This window comes from Delphinapterus leucas, chromosome 11, assembly GCF_059928025.1.
Source record: "Delphinapterus leucas isolate spDelLeu-1000000601 "Yukka" chromosome 11, BTC_Dleu_Yukka2, whole genome shotgun sequence".
Classification (NCBI taxonomy): Eukaryota; Metazoa; Chordata; class Mammalia; order Artiodactyla; family Monodontidae; genus Delphinapterus; species Delphinapterus leucas.
Genome location: NC_143139.1, coordinates 36521958 through 36539963, shown reverse-complemented (window position 1 = coordinate 36539963; position 18006 = coordinate 36521958). Strand labels below are relative to the sequence as shown.

The 18006-nt window shown below is 33.6% G+C and overlaps 1 protein-coding gene across 8 annotated transcripts in view; it reads right to left on the bottom strand.

Annotated features, from left to right (window-relative positions):
- Positions 1-18006, bottom strand: part of ARID2 (AT-rich interaction domain 2) — a 169407-nt gene that overhangs the window by 56879 nt on the left and 94522 nt on the right. For 6 of the 8 annotated variants that reach the window (XR_016394907.1, XM_022572394.3, XM_089920572.1 and 3 more), the window contains 6 exons: positions 15921-15988; positions 7159-7225; positions 6813-7063; positions 6384-6480; positions 6081-6290; positions 5058-5225 (listed from right to left, as the gene is read on the bottom strand). Coding sequence is in view for 7 of the 8 variants with exons in the window: in XM_022572394.3 (XP_022428102.1) it covers positions 5058-5225; positions 6081-6290; positions 6384-6480; positions 6813-7063; positions 7159-7225; positions 15921-15988 (861 nt within the window). In the remaining variant the exon portion in view is untranslated. The remainder of the gene's footprint in view (positions 1-5057; positions 5226-6080; positions 6291-6383; positions 6481-6812; positions 7064-7158; positions 7226-15920; positions 15989-18006) is intronic. The other 2 variants (XM_089920571.1, XM_089920574.1) reach the window with 2 other exon arrangements.

Here is an 18006-nt window from a genome sequence, read left to right as displayed (position 1 = left end):
ATCTGAAGCAATCTTGACCTTTGTCTGATGAGACCCCAGGCTTCCACTGGGATACAGCTAACAGCAGCCGGCCAGTTGTAAATATTTATTCTGTATTAAGCCATTTATATTTATGTGATTTGTTTTAATCTCCTATATAGTTCTAAATTTAACTGTCCCCGTTTTGCAAATGAAAAAATTAAAGCTCAGAAATTAAGTTCACAAGCGAACACATGATGGAAATAGCAGAGCTAGAGATAGGGTGTAGCTGGAAAGCCTTCTTTTAGGGGTGCTGAATTTGAATTCAGGTCTGTCACATTTCAGAAGCCATATTGTGATATTCTGCTTCTTAATAGAACATAATAATTAGAACCAAAACTATTTTCCTTGGGCAACCCCAGCCTATCTTTTTTCTTCTCTAACTTGATGACACTGTTACAGAAAATACCCTTCTAGGGCCTAAACCTATGTAGAAATCTTCTCCCCTTTTCATCATCAATTATACTCTCAGAGTATACCCTACTCTGACTGAAATCTGAATCAAATAACAACCTATTGCAGGAAACATTAGAAACTATGTTGAAATTATGAGAAACTTTATAAACAATGCATAAAGAATGATACAGCCTCAATTAAATTAAAAGCATAAACCTGAAATGTATAATTACTATAAAAGTGGCTACAAAATGAAAAGCATTGTCCTCAGGATACCTGAAGACATTCCAAAGGATACAAAGGCACTTATACTTTAAGAGGAATCAATTTTCAGATACTCAAAGTTTTGTATATATTCCCTCCTAAAACTGCTTTGCCTGAAAACATGACCTCCTCTTTGATGACTGCTCTTTAACCATCTTGGAATAGGAAGTCTTAACTCTCACCCATCCTTTACAGCACTGTAAGATACAGTTAAATGCATGACTCTGGAGCCAGAGAGGCTGGCTCTAAAGTTCCATCACTCACTAGCTGGAAAAGCTATTTAACCTCTCTGACTATAAAATGGGGAAAAGTAACAATACATTGACCTCATAGATCGTCATGAGGATTAGAGTTTATATGTAAGTCACTTAAAACAATGCCTGGCACATAAGTGTTACTATGTTAGCTACGATGATGATGACGATGGTGTAAAAACCTCTGGAATACCAAAGGGAGAAGTGGAAATATTAGTGTCCACAAAACTTCTTTAAACCAAGGTATTAGGGTAGGGCTTCTGGTCTATCCCAGTGTTTTATATATTATAGTTAAGGGCAATGTAGGGCCTTAGAAATTGGGTATCCTGGCCCTTTGGTGTGTTCTGAATTCAGATATAAAGTGATGACAATTTTTACTTAATGTCCTTTCCTCCTCTATCCCTCAATTACTATCAAAGAGTGCATTACTTTTGAAACAATCTTGTGTAAGTAAAGCATTCAGAATATTTTAAAGTAATATTGAAGGTGGTGGCATCTTATTTCATTCACATGACAAACTCATGACAAGTTTAACTATCTCAGAATTCTGAAATAAGGAAAGTATCAATGGGAACACAAAGTAACATGTTTTCTTGGATTGAAAAATAAGGTTGGACTTTTTCTAAATAACAAATTGAGGCAAGACACTTTTGATAATAAAGACTAACTTTAACCGTTAGATTATGTGGCAGACATTTTCCATAATTGAATGAGGTAAATCTCCAGTGCCAAGACTTTGACAAAAATGTATTCATGCACATGATAAAAAGCTATGTAAATATTCCTAACCCAGTGGTCCTCAAAGTATAGTGCCCTGACCTGAAGCATCAGCATCTCATGGGAACTTGTTAGAAATGAAAATTCTCCGATCCACCTGAATCAGAAATTCAGGGTATGGAGCCCAGAAATCAGCACTTAAGCCCACTGGGTGACTCCGATGCACCGTAAAGTTTGAGAACCACTGTGCTAACACTTCCTGAATATATTAGGTTAAACAAGGTACATCTAAGTAAAAGAGTAGCAACTTATAATTTACAGTCATATCTTGTTAATATCTTTTTGATACATTTTCAATAAACTTAAAAGTAAGTATCTATAATGACTGGGCAACAAATAATTTTACAAGTCAAGTACTGTTAATTCTTTGATTTCAACCAAAACAAAGGAGAACTCAAAATGTCAGAAGATCATTAAATATAATTTTAATAATTTTTAGATAATTCTGAAGAAATTTAAAGAATTTTAAGTTCTACCCTCATCTATTTATTGATGTGAACTAGATTTCCAACTTAAATCTATAAAAAGGAAAAACAGATAAAATTAATGCTGAACCCAATTTTATTCTAGCAATAAAAAATATTCATTCAGGGCTTCCCTGGTGGCGCAGTGGTTGAGAGTCCACCTGCTGATGCAGGGGACACGGGTTCGTGCCCCGGTCCAGGAAGATCCCACATGCCGCAGAGCGGCTAGGCCCGTGAGCCATGGCCGCTGAGCCTGCGCGTCCGGAGCCTGTGCTCCGCAACGGGAGAGGCCACAACAGTGACAGGCCCGCGTACCACAAAAAAAAAAAAATTCATTCAGAGACACACTAGAGTAATACTTTCCAGAGAACAAGGGGAAAAATATCTTGTCTATCTCATTAAGAGATGTACTTCCAATAACTGTATCTTTTATTTAATAATTATTTACAAAAATCTGTAATATATTTACTAGTGATTTATGTACTATTTATTACTAAAACTTGTAACAATAAAATAAATTTTTAAACACTTAGAGCTTTACAACAGAAGCCTGAAAAACTTTAAATTAAAATGTCTAGGTAAGCATTGATAGGGTGGTGGATATGAGTTCAAGGAGAAAGAGGGATAGTATAAAATTTCTAATATTACGAGTTTGTGTTAGTTTTTAAATGGATGGTGGTAAGCATCAATATTCCACTGGATACAAAAAGTGTTGTAACTTTTATTTTAAAATATCAATTTAATATACACAAAAACATATTATTTGCAACTATTTAAATTATGACAAAGAAATTCAGATGTCAACTTAAAAATGGGTGAAAGGTCATGCAAGTTTTCATAGTGATGAGCAGAAGTGAGCAAAAAGTTTGAAGATGACCATTCCATTAGAAAGCAGTATTAAACAAACTATGGGGGGGAAAGCCAAACTATAAGTGTTTTAACTAATCAAACAATTCAGAGTTGTCATTCACGATGAGCAAATAATAAAGTGCTCACCAGCTCAAAAATGAACTCTTTTAGGTTCTTAGAGGCCTATTCAAACTTCTGTCAATGACTTACTACTACGCAAGCAAGCCACAACTCTCAATATTTAATTTTATCCATTTGCCAATGAGGATCAACTCTTAGTTTGGGGGGTGGGTTCATTTGTTAAGGTCACAGGTCAGCAATAAGGCAAAACATGGTAGTTTTCATCAAAATTACCTTTGAATATTCTTCAAATGACCCATTATAGTTCAATGTATCACTGACAATCTATTAATTCCACTTTGTTAAACACAGTTTCTCTATGGCCCTCAATTAACTTAATCTTTTAAATTAATTTAAAAGTTTCTCCTTTAGGAATAAAAGTATACCCCCACTACCCACTTAACTGGCAGTATGAACTGTTTCATTTCCTTTTCAAGGTTGAGAAATGTTAATTTCTGATCATCGATTCTCCAATATGTACTGGGCTCTTTAACATCTATTGCCTATGGGTGAAAGCTCACTGAATAGATCAGCAGTCAAAATTACCTACTTATTTCATGCCTTCTATTACTGTCCAGTTCTGTTAGTTGAATTCAAGTAAGTTAAATGCACATATGATACAACTCTACCATATACTGCAGAAAGACATAATGGAAATCAATGAGATATGCGATACATATTACATACTTTGTGTAAATAGAGTATACAATTTTGATAATATTAAATGAGAGGAGAACAAGACAGCTGGAGAGAGATGAAGAGAGTCTGAACTGAGTCATAAGTACTGGCAATCAAAAAGGCCAGATAGAGTATTTAGGAAGACTCAACACGATTTGGTGATTAAAAGAATGTGGTAGTTAAAGATTAAGGATAATGAGATTTTTGTTTTAAGGATAGTGGGAGAGGTTGAGAAAGATCTAAATGTATTTCTAGGCTGAAGAAGCAAGTAAAGAAAAAGAGGTTTAAGATATAGGAATGAGTAGCTGGGAAAGACTGATATTCAGAGCACAGATTCAGAAGTAGTTAACATCTCTTCCTGACACAAGGGGTTGAAGGAGAATGAGTTCAGATACTAATAAGTTTGTAAGGGAAGGGGGAAGAAGTTGAAGAAATTCATGCCACACAGAGTAACTACAAAGTGTTAAGATCAACTGAGAAAGTGAGCATCCTCCATTAAAAAACAAGGAAAGAGAAATGTCTTGGGAGTGGTAAGAGAGCAGGTGAGGTGAAAGATGGATTGTTTTTGTTAGGACAAATGAAGGTGGAGAACAAAAAGGCTGAGAGTGCTAAAATATAAAAATTGTAACTCATAATGAACCAGGAGAAAGAAGTCCAAGAGCTGAAGGACAGGTCTGAATTCTAATTAAAGATATTTGAATTAAATAGAATTGACCCATGGGATCCTAGGAAGGGTGCACAAGTACAGGTATATACACATGTATTAGCATTTGTATACACGTGCACACATGTCTGAGCCTACTGATTCTGTGGTGTTTGGTCCAAGATTTAGAAATAATAGGGGTATATACTTATGTATTCTGACGACCACCCGAGAGAATGACAAGGCAGCATACGATTACCCAATTCCTGGTCTATCAACTTCCAATGACTGAAACCACAAACCCATTAGGGCACTTAATACTTTCACAGTTGTGAATAATATCTAATCCCTCACACTACTCTAAATACTTCTCAACTTCATTTCTCTATTATACTATTCTTCCTCTGTGCTCACGTTGATCCTGCTGCTCCTGGAATGTATAATGCCTAAGAAATTAAAGTACATACTCAATTCTCATTTAGCCTACTCTACTATAAAATATCAGTTCCCTGTGCTGCATATTTAAATTTATCTGTAGCATTAAATCTGACATACCAATAACCACACTGAAAAAGATTATACAAGAACACTAACCTGAGGCAGATGCTACATGGGTCTGGGTTTGGACTTGCTCTACAGCTTGTGGCCTAATTTCAGATAAAATTTGATGACTGGAACTTGGATGTTCGACGAGTTTTACTGCAGCCAGTGCATCGGGGCCAAACATCTGAATATCCATGGAAACCAGACACACTAACATGTCTAAAATAAAAACCAACAGTTATTAGTCAATAATATTGTAAAACAATGACATCGTTGAAAAACACATGCTATACATATATAAAACGCTGCTTCTCAAATGCCAGTCTGTGAATCATTGTACATCAGAATTATCTGTGGATCCTTAAAAAAGATTTTTAGGCTCAATCTCTGAAGACTGATTTAGAAGCTCTGGAGTGGCTGTTAGCTATCTTCATTTTTAAAAAACTTCCCAAGTGATTCTGATGTGTAGTCAGATTTAGGAACCACTGATATGGAAAGTGCAGCTTAATTTCTCAATAGTAATACTTTTCAAGCCAAATCTTTATTAACTCTGATTTTAATATTTATGTCAAAGAAAGAAATCATTTGAATCACTGAGTAAAATGTTAACGTGACATGTTTTATTAAGTGTGTTTAAAACTGACAACCCACTAAGAAGGTGAGTTCAATGATTTTGAAGATAATACCACTACTAGCATTTCTAGGAAGAGAAGGAAGCTTGTTCCACTCAGCTTTAGTTGCTTAATAGTAGCAGCTGACCACTTGAAACAGATGGACCTGCCCCCCAGAGTCAGACATAGCCATCTTGTTGATTTCAAATTTAATATATAGTAATAGAAATAAAGAGAAGAAGTAAAGATTACTGATAGCCACATGCATCCTGGTTTATACATAACAGAAGTTTCTTGCTTATCTAAAATAGAAAGAATAACACAAACAAGCGTGTCTGAAAGGGTAACGACTCCTCAAAGTAAACAGTAAACCCCAAATATCAATTGTGATTTTTTACAGCAACCACATTAAATACTTTTTCCTTAATAAAGAAAATAAATGCTTTTTGTGGTTTAGTCTTACCTATGCTCTTTTCTACTTTTGCAATTTTTGTGCAAGCTACATCTCCCATTTCTGTGAGCATATATAGCACCTCAAGTGTTGAGATTACGAGCAGCACATCAGGTAAAGTGAGATGACAAATGATCTCTCTGTATGAGTCCTGATCGACATATTCACAAATCAAAACACCATTATCCTCTGCTTTGCAAAGATTTCCCAAAATTTCCATGCCTGAAAAGCATACACACACAAACATGTATTTGTCTTTTAAATGATAAAAAGCTTGTGTACTTTAGACAATGAGAAACTTAAGTGAGCGCTTACCCCTCATCTTTAAAAATCTATCCCTTGACATTAGGCATTTTGTAACAGTATGAAACATCAGATGAGTAGTTTTGAAATCAACAGGATCCAATAAAAGCTGGAAAAAAAAAAAAAGGACACTACTGTTTAGGTAGGCTTCTTCCAATTTAGATCCAAATGTATATTTCAAATTTAATAAAAATGAGCCGAACAATGTTACGTAACTTTAAAAAATGTAATTACTGTGAGAATAGCCATCAATGAATCTGGAGCATCATTTCAAATATTTCTCTTTTTCCACAAAAGTGTGTAATACCTTTAGGCAAAAACTATATGTAAGCATTTAATATTCTATAATTATGGCAAATATAACAATCCCACATCCTAAAATTTTAAACTAAATATTGTGCTAACTATAAAAACTGTTTTAAGCTACTGTCACATGCTTACCTCAGCTGCAATATTTCCTAATGTGTCAAGGCCTAATTGCCTTAGAGAAATAAAATGACTATGTGCAGAAAGTAATAGGAAACGGAGACAGGTACGATTAGCTGCCAAGAGCTTAACATTGCCCTCCTCAAAGGAAAGATTTCGCAAAATCACTGCAATCTGAAGTACCCGTTGTCCTTCAATATCATTAATGCCCAGCTTTCGAGGTGGATGAAATAAAGATTCCCAAATCCATTCTCCTGATGTACCTTCTACAAGAAAAGAAAACATATTTTACTTAAACTGATATTTCACTTATTATTATTGATATTTCAAAGTTATTTAAAATATTTTCTCATTGACTTACCATGAGACTTGTTTCTGTCAGAAATGAGGTCACGTACTTCATTATCATCAACAATGTCTTTCCAAAACTGTAATGAGAAATTATTACACTTAGTTCTGACAATTTGAAATAACTGTTCTATTACTTTAAAAACAGTCACACATACTAAAACTATAATAGTTCTACTATTTTTAGTTCAAGTAGATATCATTGTATTCTATGTACTTAGTTCTTTGACACAAATGCTACATTTTTCTATAGTTCAAAGGTGTCATTTTAGCCTACGACCCACAGATCCCTAAAAGGTCTGTGAAAAAGCATCTATGAACATGAATGAGGAGAAAAAAATGACATCTTCATGTTCATTAACCTCTAAATAAATTTAGCATTTCCTTAGCATTTTCTTCAACTCTGAATGTTAGAAAACGAACCACAGTAGTAATAGCAGAACCTCTGACACTGTCACCGATATGAATCAGATATTTTCAGATCACTTTATAGCTATGGAAAATATCTAGAAATAGTGTTTATGCTCATCAGTACTTAAAAAGTATGATAGTCATTAATCCCATTAGTAAACTGCATACAGTCACAGTATTCCTATTTACAGACTCCTGAGACATAGCTGGCTTGCTACTGAGTAAATCTACATCTAGAAGAAAATCAAACAGCAAGTGGTGAAGTATTTGTGTTCACAAATTTGTAACCCAGATATTTAGGTTTCCTTTCCAGTATTCCATACCAACAAACTGTTTTTTGACCCGTAAGAGAGAGGAAATCAGTCGAAATCCACTGCTTAATCTTTTTCAGGCTAAGAAACAATTGCCTATATATTAATATGTCTATACAAAATGAACTTTAATTTTAACTTTTCTATGCCATTTTATCTTGTTACTTCCCTACGAATGAAGAAGCACATGGGTCATTAGTTCACTGTTTATTTCTAAACATTCTGATGTATTTTCTAAATGATTGTATTTTAGTTTTGGGAATTAAAGTTCCTTGCATTTAAAGTTACTGATCTGAGAAAAGGTCCACCACCAAAATGACTCACTGCAAAAAAACTCAAGATAAAAAATGTATGGTAACAATAAAAAAGAACTAGGCATATGAAGGAATAAGACAATATTCAATAACCAAGAAAAAAGGGGCACAGGATTTTCAAATAATAAAGATATCAGAGTGGAATTTTAAATGATCATGGAAAATAAACAAAGAAATAGAAGATAAAATCGAAAAGTTTGGCATGTAAGTAGAAACTATAAGAAATAGCTAAATAGAAATTCTAGAACTGAAAATAAGAACTCAATGGACAGATTTAACAAAGAATTAGATTCAACTCAAGGAAGAATTAGTGATTGGAAGAGACGGCAGAAAAAAATACCAAGTTAGAAGCATAAGGAGACAAAAGGATGAACAGAATAAAAGCATTCAAGACACATACAGTGAAAAGTTCTAACATAAAATTAATTGTAGTTCCTGAGGAAAGATAGAAAGAATGCGCAAAAACAATATTTGAAAAGACAGGGTCGAGAATTTGCTAAATCAACTGAAAGATGCCACACCATAGATTTAAGAAGCACTCCAAACTCCAAGAAAAGATAAATAAAATGTGTAGGAGCATGATAATAAAATTCCTGAAAAGCAAAGACAAAAATCTTAAATGCAAAGATGGAAAAAGGGACAGATAACCTTGAAAAAGACAACTAAAATTACAGGAAACTTTGCAAAAGAAATAATGGAAGCCAGAGGACAATGGGATATTTTCAAAGTGATGGAAGAAAATATCTGCCAAAGTAGAATCTTTACACAGTGAAATTGCTCTTCAAGAATAAAACTGAAAGGGCTTCCCTGGTGGCGCAGTGGTTGGGAGTCCGCCTGCCGGTGTGGGGGACGCGGGTTTGTGCCCCGGTCTGGGAGGATCCCACATGCCGCGGAGCGGCTGGGCCTGTGGGCCATGGCCACTGGGCCTGTGCGTCTGGAGCCTGTGCTCCGCGACGGGAGAGGCTGCAGCGGTGGGAGGCCCACGTGCCACAAAAAAAAAAAAAAAAAAAAGAATAAAACTGAAATAAAGACATTTTCTGACAAATGAAAACTGAGAAAAATATCTGCAAACCTGCACTGGGAAAAAAAAATGCATGAAAAGGTAGATGTGATTTAAATCAAAATAAATGCTGAATAAATAAAATACTAAAAAAAAGTCTTATGGGTAAAAATATATATAAAATTAAAATCTATGAAAAATGCCTGGAAGAAAATTTTGCTCAGGCCGTAACGGTACTGCAGTAGTCATCTCATCATAAACCAATATATATAAAGCAATTGTTTTCACAGACTGGGCAAGAGTAATGCAAAACCGTAATCACTGAAACATGGGAAGCAAATGAGGTGAGCTCAGTGACTGCCCCATATCTTTACATAAACACTCTTTCTAGACAACGATACAGAGACAATAAACCCAAGAGGTCACAGCAATTACTAAACTGAGAAGACATTATTTATATATATATATATATATATATATATATATGTATATTCTCTCTATGTATATATATGTATATACACCCAGCTAATTCAGGTCCAAAAAAGACCATACCTTAGGAATAAAGATAAACTAGTCCTGTATTCATCATAACAAAACTTAAAAACAACCATCCATATATTAGTTAAAAGCATGCCAGAACAGTGTTCAACATTCTTGGAAGACACCAAAAAACAGACACTAAATAATGTAACAGTCCCAATACCTATATCTAATAAAAAATTACTAGATGTACAAAGGAAGTGGGAAACATGACTCATAACTAAGGCAAAACTCAGTTTCAACAAAAAAAGACCCAGAAACAATAAAAATAGTGAAACTAGCAGACAAGAACATTAAAACAACTATTATTAAATATGTTGAAGGATTTAAAGGAAAATATGAACATAACTAAGATGAATGTGGGACAATATAAAAGAGAATCAAATGGAATTTCTAGAGCTGAAAAACATAATATCTGAAATAAAAAAATATGACTAGATGGGCTTAATTGGAAAAGAGAAAATAAAGACATAACAATAGAAACTATTCACAATGAAGTACACAGAAAACAAAAAGGTCTAAAAACAATGAACAGAGCCACAGTAGCCTGCAGAACAGTTCCAGAAAAGCAGGAGGGGAAACAAAAAATTTTTGAAGAAATAACTGACAAAAACTTCCCAAATTTCATGAAAAATACCAAACGAAGAAGCTAAATAAACCTCAAGCAAAACAAAACTAATAAATATAAAAACCACACAAGGCACATTAAAAAAATCAATGACAAAGAGAACACCTTAAAAGCAGTCAGATAAAACATATCACAAAAGAACAATAAGAATGAAACTAACTTATTGTCAGTAATAATGCAAACAACACAAAAATGAAATGTTACCTTTAAAATGCTCATAAAGTATAAATGGTCTGAATGCATTGATGAAAAGGAAGAAATTGTACACTGAAAGGCGCACTGAAGGAAGCAGAAGAAAGCCTCAACTATAAGCCATCTATAAGAAACACTATGTATAAAACTACAGATGAAAAGCACAGTGATAGAAAAAGATATATGATGAAAACATTAACCATAAAAATGCTGGTGTTGATAAATAATATCAGACAAGAGACTTCAGGATAAGGGAAATTACCAGAGGTCAGGGAGAATAATTCATAATGACAAATAAAATCATCAAGAAAATATAATAATCCTAAATGTACATGCCACTAATAATTGAGGTTCAAAACACATGAAGCAAAAACTGACAGAACTGATAGGAGATACAGACATTCATAATTATAGTTGATAATTCCAACACTCATGTCTCAAGAAATCATAGAACAATTATATAGAAAAGCATTAATGATACAGAAATCTTGAACAACACTGTCAATGATATCAATTTAATTGTTATCAACAAATATTATATCCAACAATAGTACAACAAACATTCTTTTCAAGCATGCATAAAACATTCACCAGAAAGACCATATGCTGAGCCATAAAACAAGTCTTGATAAGTTTAAAAAAGATTCAAGTCATATAGAATGTTTTCTGACAAAAATGGAATAATGCACAACAAAAGTAGTATATAAATCAAAAAATAAGAAAACAGAGATGGAGTTGTTCTATTGTCCCTGCAATTATCTAAGAAGAGGTAAAAGTACTAACTTATTAAACTAGTAAGGATTAAAATATAATCTCTAATGAGAAAACAGAAAAAGTATATGTAAAAACTAAGTGGGCAGAAAACTGAATAATAAACAATACTCAGTCAAATCAATTCAAAAACGGTAAGAAAGGAGAAGGAAAGAAAACAAACCCGAACAGGCAGGACATATAGAAACCAATTCAGAGCATGGTAAATTTAAACATAACTGTATCAAAATTACACTTAATGTAAATGGAATAAATGCACTAATTTAAAAACAAAGTTTTGGGCTTCCCCGGTGGCGCAGTGGTTGAGAGTCCACCTGCCAATGCAGGGGACGCGGGTTCATGCCCCGGTCTGGGAAGATCCCACATGCCGCGGAGCGGCTGGACCCGTGAGCCGTGGCCGCTGAGCCTGCGCTCCGCAACGGGAGAGGCCACAACAGTGAGAGGCCACAACAGTGAGAGGCCCGCGTACCGCAAAAACAAAACAAAACAAAACAAACAAACAAAAAACCCAAAGTTTTTCACATGGGAAAAAAAAACTGAAATATATGTTATTTACAAAAAAAACATTCACCTATAAGGATAAAAAAGACTGAAAGTAAAATATGAACTATATAGGGCTTCCCTGGTGGTGCAATGGTTGAGAGTCTGCCTGCCGATGCAGGGGACACGGGTTTGTGCCCTAGTCTGGGAAGATCCCACATGCCGCAGAGCGGCTGGGCCCATGAGCCATGGCCGCTGAGCCTGTGCGTCCGGAGCCTGTGCTCCGCAACGGGAGAGGCCACAACAGTGAGAGGCCCGCGTACCACAAAAAAAATAAATAAATAAAAATAAAAATATGAACTAATATAAACACCAACCAAATGGAAGCTGATAGTTATATTGATATCAGACCAAAAAAAAGGATAAAGGAGACTTTAAGGTAACAAGGACGCTTTATAATATGTTCAATTAACCAGAAAGATGTAACAACTATACCTGTGTGCACTAAATAGCCCATTCTCAAACTATAAAAACACAATTATTATAGAACTATAAGCTGAAAGAAACACATCCTCGATCAAACTGGGTGCTTTTAACATATCTCTCTTCATAAATGAAGAAATAAACAGCTGAAAAAGCCAGTGCTTGCGAACTGGTTCATCTGTACCGTTTTTCTAGATTCCACATATATGCGTTAATATGAGATATTTGTTTTTCTCTTTCTGACTTACTTCGCTCTGTATGACAGTCAGTTTGCAATGCAGAAATAGAGGCACAGATGTAGAGAACAAATGTATGGACACCAAGTGGGGAAAGTGGGGGAGGGGGGAAGGGAGATGAACTGGGAGATTGGGATTGACATATATACACTAATATGTATAAAATAGATAACTAATAAGAACCTGCTGTATAGCACAAGGAACTCTACTTCACTTCGCTGTACAGTAGGAACTAACACAACACTGTAAAACAACTATACCCAAATTAAAAAAAAAAAACAAAGATCCAGTACTGACGTGGAACTATTAAGTATCATGATTAAATGTGTTGCTATAATTTGAAAAGATACATGCACCCCAGTGTTCATTGCAGCAGTATTTACGATAGCCAAGACATGAAAGCAACCTAAATGACCATCGACAGAGGAATGGATAAAGAAAATGTGGTACATATATATAATGTAATATTTACTCAGCCATAAAAAAGAACGAAATAATGCCATTTGCAGCAACATGATGGACCTAGAGATCATAATACTAAGTGAAGTAAATCAGACAAAGAAAGATAAATATCATATGATGTCGCTTATATGTGGTATCTAAAAAAAAACGGTACAAACAAACTTATTTACAAAACAGAAAGAGTCACAGATGTAGAAAACAAGCTTATGGTTACCAAAATCAAAAGTGGGGGGGGGGGTATAAATTAGGAGATTGGGATTAACATATACACACTATTATATATAAAATAGATAACTAAAAAGGACCTACTGAATAGCACAGAGAACTCTACTCAATATTCTGTAATAACCTATATGGGAAAAAAATCTAAAAAAGAATGGATATATGTATATGTATAAAAGATTCATTTTGCTGTATAGCTGAAACTAACAAAACATTGTATATCAACTATACTCCAATAAAAAATTTTTTAGAAAATGATTAACTGGGGCTTCCCTGGTGGCGCAGTGGTTGAGAGTCTGCCTGCCGGTGCAGGGGGCGCAGGTTCGTGCCCCGGTTCGGGAGGATCCCACGTGCCGTGGAGCGGCTGGGCCCGTGGGCCATGGCCGCTGAGCATGCGCGTCCGGAGCCTGTGCTCCGCGGCGGGGGAGGCCACAGCAGTGAGAGGCCCGCGTACCGCAAAAAAAACCCCAAAAAACAAAAACAAACAAAAAAATGATTAACTGTGTTGGCTTAACTGACATATATAGAAACTTACACCCAACAACTTCAGAATACAGGCATACCTTGAAGATATTGCAGATTCAGTTCCAGACCATCGCAATAAAATGAACATCGTAATAAAGTGAGTCAGCACAAATTTGGTTTCCCAGTGCATATAAAAGTTATGTTTATACTACACTGTAGTCTATGAAGTGTGCAACAGCATTATGCCTAAAAAAACAGTGTACATACCTTGAATAGGAAATACTTTATTGCTAAAAAAACGGTAACCATCATCTGAACCTTCAGTGAGTCACAGTAGTAAAATCATAGATGACTGATCACAGATGACCAAAACAAATATAATAATAATAAAATAATAATGAAAAAGTTTGAAATATTGAGAATTACCAAAATGGACACATAGACATGAAATGAGCAAATGCTGTCGGAAAAATGGCACTGATAAACTTGCTCATCGCAAGGTTGCCACAAACCTTAAAGTTGTAAAAATGTATCTGCAAAGCACAATAAAGTGAAGGGCAATAAAGCAAGATATGCCTGTATATGTTATTTTCAAATACACATGGAGTGCTTATAAAATCTGATCAATGCTAAGCTACCAAATAAAGGGTGAAAACATTTCAAAGGTTTAAAATTATACAGAGTATGTTTCTCTGAACATACTGAGATACAGTTAGATATTAAGAAAAGGAAACTAGAAAATTTTTCATGTTTTTGGAAATTAAGAAAATTCCCTTCTAAATAATCCATGTTTCAGAGAGAAAATCATAATGGAAATATGAAGATATTTTTAAATGAGTTATAATAAAAACATGAAATATCAAAATTGGAAGTATAAAGTTAAATGTGTGCTTGGATGGAATTTTATGGCTTCAAATGTATATATTAGAAAAAATTTTTTAAAAATCAATAACTGTAAGCACCAGCTCAAGAAATTAGAAAAAGTGAAGAAACTTAAACCCAAAGAATACAGTATGAGAATAAAATATAAATAGCAGCAATTAATGAAAACAGAGGTGATCATCTATTCATCTTCAACATATTGGTGTCTTCTTGATTTCATGTGATTAGTGACTATACTGACAAACACATTCCCCATTGTGATTGCATGTGTTACTTTAGTGTACTTTTTTGTGCATCTTACATTTTACTCACCAGTTTTCTGGAGTTATAGAAATTATCTGCTTAACTACAATCAAGAGACTTGGCTTTTAGTGGGTGGGGTAAGGACAGAATATAAAACTTTGGTGAGCTTGTAAAACTGGGAATTAAAAATGCAACTCCATATCATGGTGGGAAATTTGAAGGTTTAATACCCTAAGAAAGGGCGACAAAAGGGATTGACTGTCTCTGCGTGAGCTTTCAGGTAAAAACAATCCATGGTATGTTCACCACTAGACTGCTCCACATCTCCCATGGATTTGTTTTTACCATCAGAGTAATCAGAAAAATCTCCAATAAAAAAATTAATATAAAGTCATTCTGATCAGTATTTCCTTTCAGGCGACTGGCAAAAGCAACACAGAAGTGAAGAAATACTCTCCAACCAATCTGTACAAAAATCCTACAGAAAGAAATTGCTGAAATTTATAAACCAACATTATAAAACACAAAGGAATAATCCACCAAGTCAGAATCAGCAGAATTAGAGTTGCAGGAGGCTTAGACATTAGCATTATCAGGTATGTGTATATGTACATATCTTTAAGCTTTCATTTATATTTTACATATAAAATATACGATATATTCATGTTTATATATCATATATTTAATATATAATTTAATTATATTAATAAAAAGATATTTTAAATATATATTTTAAAATTATAAAAGGAGATCAAAAAGGGAAAATTTGAAAAAATACAATGAGAATTTCTAGAAATTAAAACACAGTCACTATAATAAAACTTAACAAACAAATCAAGTGGCATATTAGACACAGCTGAAGAGTGATTAAGTGAACTGAAAAAGAATCCTAAGGAAATTACCAGGACTGCTACTCACAGTCTGGGTATCCTTTGATTTACTGCTTTTATTACAGATTTATCATTCTCAGAAATCTATGTATGATAACTAAAAACTTTACTTCTGTTTATTAGCTATTCTAAACAATTTTTTACTCAAGTTAATCACAATTTGTATATAAAATAAGCAACCATTGACCCTTGGCCCTTGGCTACATGTAATTCAGTGGTTCAATATTTTACTTTACGTGAATTACCTTAACAAAATCTCTATCAGTCTTCTCCTTCCATTCTTCTCCAAATACAGTAGAAAAGGATCCTAAAGCTAAAAGAATAATAGTGTATTCAGTAAAATGAAATTATTTCTTTCACTTAGTTCCTTAATAGGTAGGTTTGGAAAAACAGTAAAACTACATTTTAGGATACCTTGTTCATTAAAAATTGTTTCATAATAAATGATAAAAAGTCGTGATAATTTCTTTTGAAATACTGTTTTTTTAAATTATAGAATTTAAAGAAAGTTTATGTCACTACAATCTAAAAATACACAACTCACTTTCATAATAGTTATACAAACAATAAGAAAAAAATGAGGGTACTATAATAGTTACTCTGCATTAGTTTTCATTTGTAGAAGAGAAACATATTAAAAAGTCAAATTGATGCTACTGCTATTAGATTGCCAAACTGTTATAACTTTAAATCTTCATAGTCATTTCAAAAAGAATTATGTAATTCATATTTGAAATATTAGTACAAGGCATTCTTTGGGAATAATTCCCACAATGAAATCTCCTTTAGGAAACATTCTCAGCTATAGCTTGTTTGTATTTCTTGATAAAGTTATCAAGAGCAAAGTCAAACCATCTATTTTCAAAAGCTTCTTAATAACACCCTGCCCCCTCCGGACAACAGAGGTTAAGGTATATAGATACATATCGCTTTTCTCTCCTCTGTGCTGCTAACTCATTTTGTCAGTTACAGGACGAGACAGTAAAGTTGTATAATACAAATGTCTAACCTGTGACACAATAGGCATCTACCTTTAAAAATTAGGTAGGTACTTTCATCAACTACCTGTAATTATCTGTATTCTGTAATGAAAGCTATTGGTTTTCAAATGCAGAGAGAAAACTATGTATTGGCAATTTTTAACAGAAAAACTAGAATGTAATTCTTTAAAAAAACAAAAGTAAATCTCCTTAAATGGATGTGCTGTGACGTGCATAACATATGGATATATTTTCTGTTGTAAAAGATTTAATGAATGTTTGCAGTCTTATCACGCCTTTAAGTATAGATCTAATATTTTTACTTAATATTGAGTTAAAGTTGTAAAGTACTTAGGTTAGAATAAGACTATTCATTGAAAAAGTACTAATAAGGGTGAGGAATGGAAAGAGTTTAACATTATATTGATATTAGGATCATGGGGACATGATATAAAGAACAGATTTGAAGTTTTTAATAAATAAATTTAACTACAGTGACCTAAAGAAGAATTTCATAAAACATCAAATTTATATAGACGTAGCAGCTGAATCAGAAAAATGAAGTCCACACTCTACTAAAGAGACAAAATTTTGTTTGTCCTGAAGAAAACCTTATAAAGAAAAACTTCACTGGGAAAAAAATACTGAATGGAAATATAAGATGGAAAAATTAAATTTTTGTCACATGGAATTTTTATTATACTTCTTCAAATACATATATGTATAAACATTACACACCTTCAAAGAAAGTGGTATCTACATTTTCTCTCAATTAAAATTCCATGCCCTAAAAAAATTCAAAACCTCTCAAGAGCCTTATGAAATATGCCCATAATCAAATATACCCTAATCTTCAAACTCAAAAGAATTATTTTCATAATGTAAAACCACTGTTTTAAGTATACGGTCTTCATAAAGTCCCTATGTACTCTGGAACTCTAAACTTCTAACTGTTGAAATAAAAGAAACATCCGTTAAACAGCATTTGCTAAATTATTAACGTTTTAGATTGCTACTCTACATAATAATTTAGTCTGAGATAAACAAAAACGCTAAAAAATGCAAGAAGATAAACTGGGTATAAAGAATGTCATGCCTCAGTGCATCAAAGCTGGTAAGCTCACTTTTATCATATATACAAATGTAATTCTTATTCAATGATTAAATGGTAAGAATTCACTAAAATTATTCTGGTCTGAGAATATTTACTATTTTTAAAAACTTCATTTTAAGATTTCTAAAAAAATGTGAAACAATTTTAAACCATTCTATATTAAATGCTGAAAAATGTCTTTAAAAGATCAAAATGAAATATCAGGAAGCAAAGAAAATGAGAGTGAGATGGAAATCT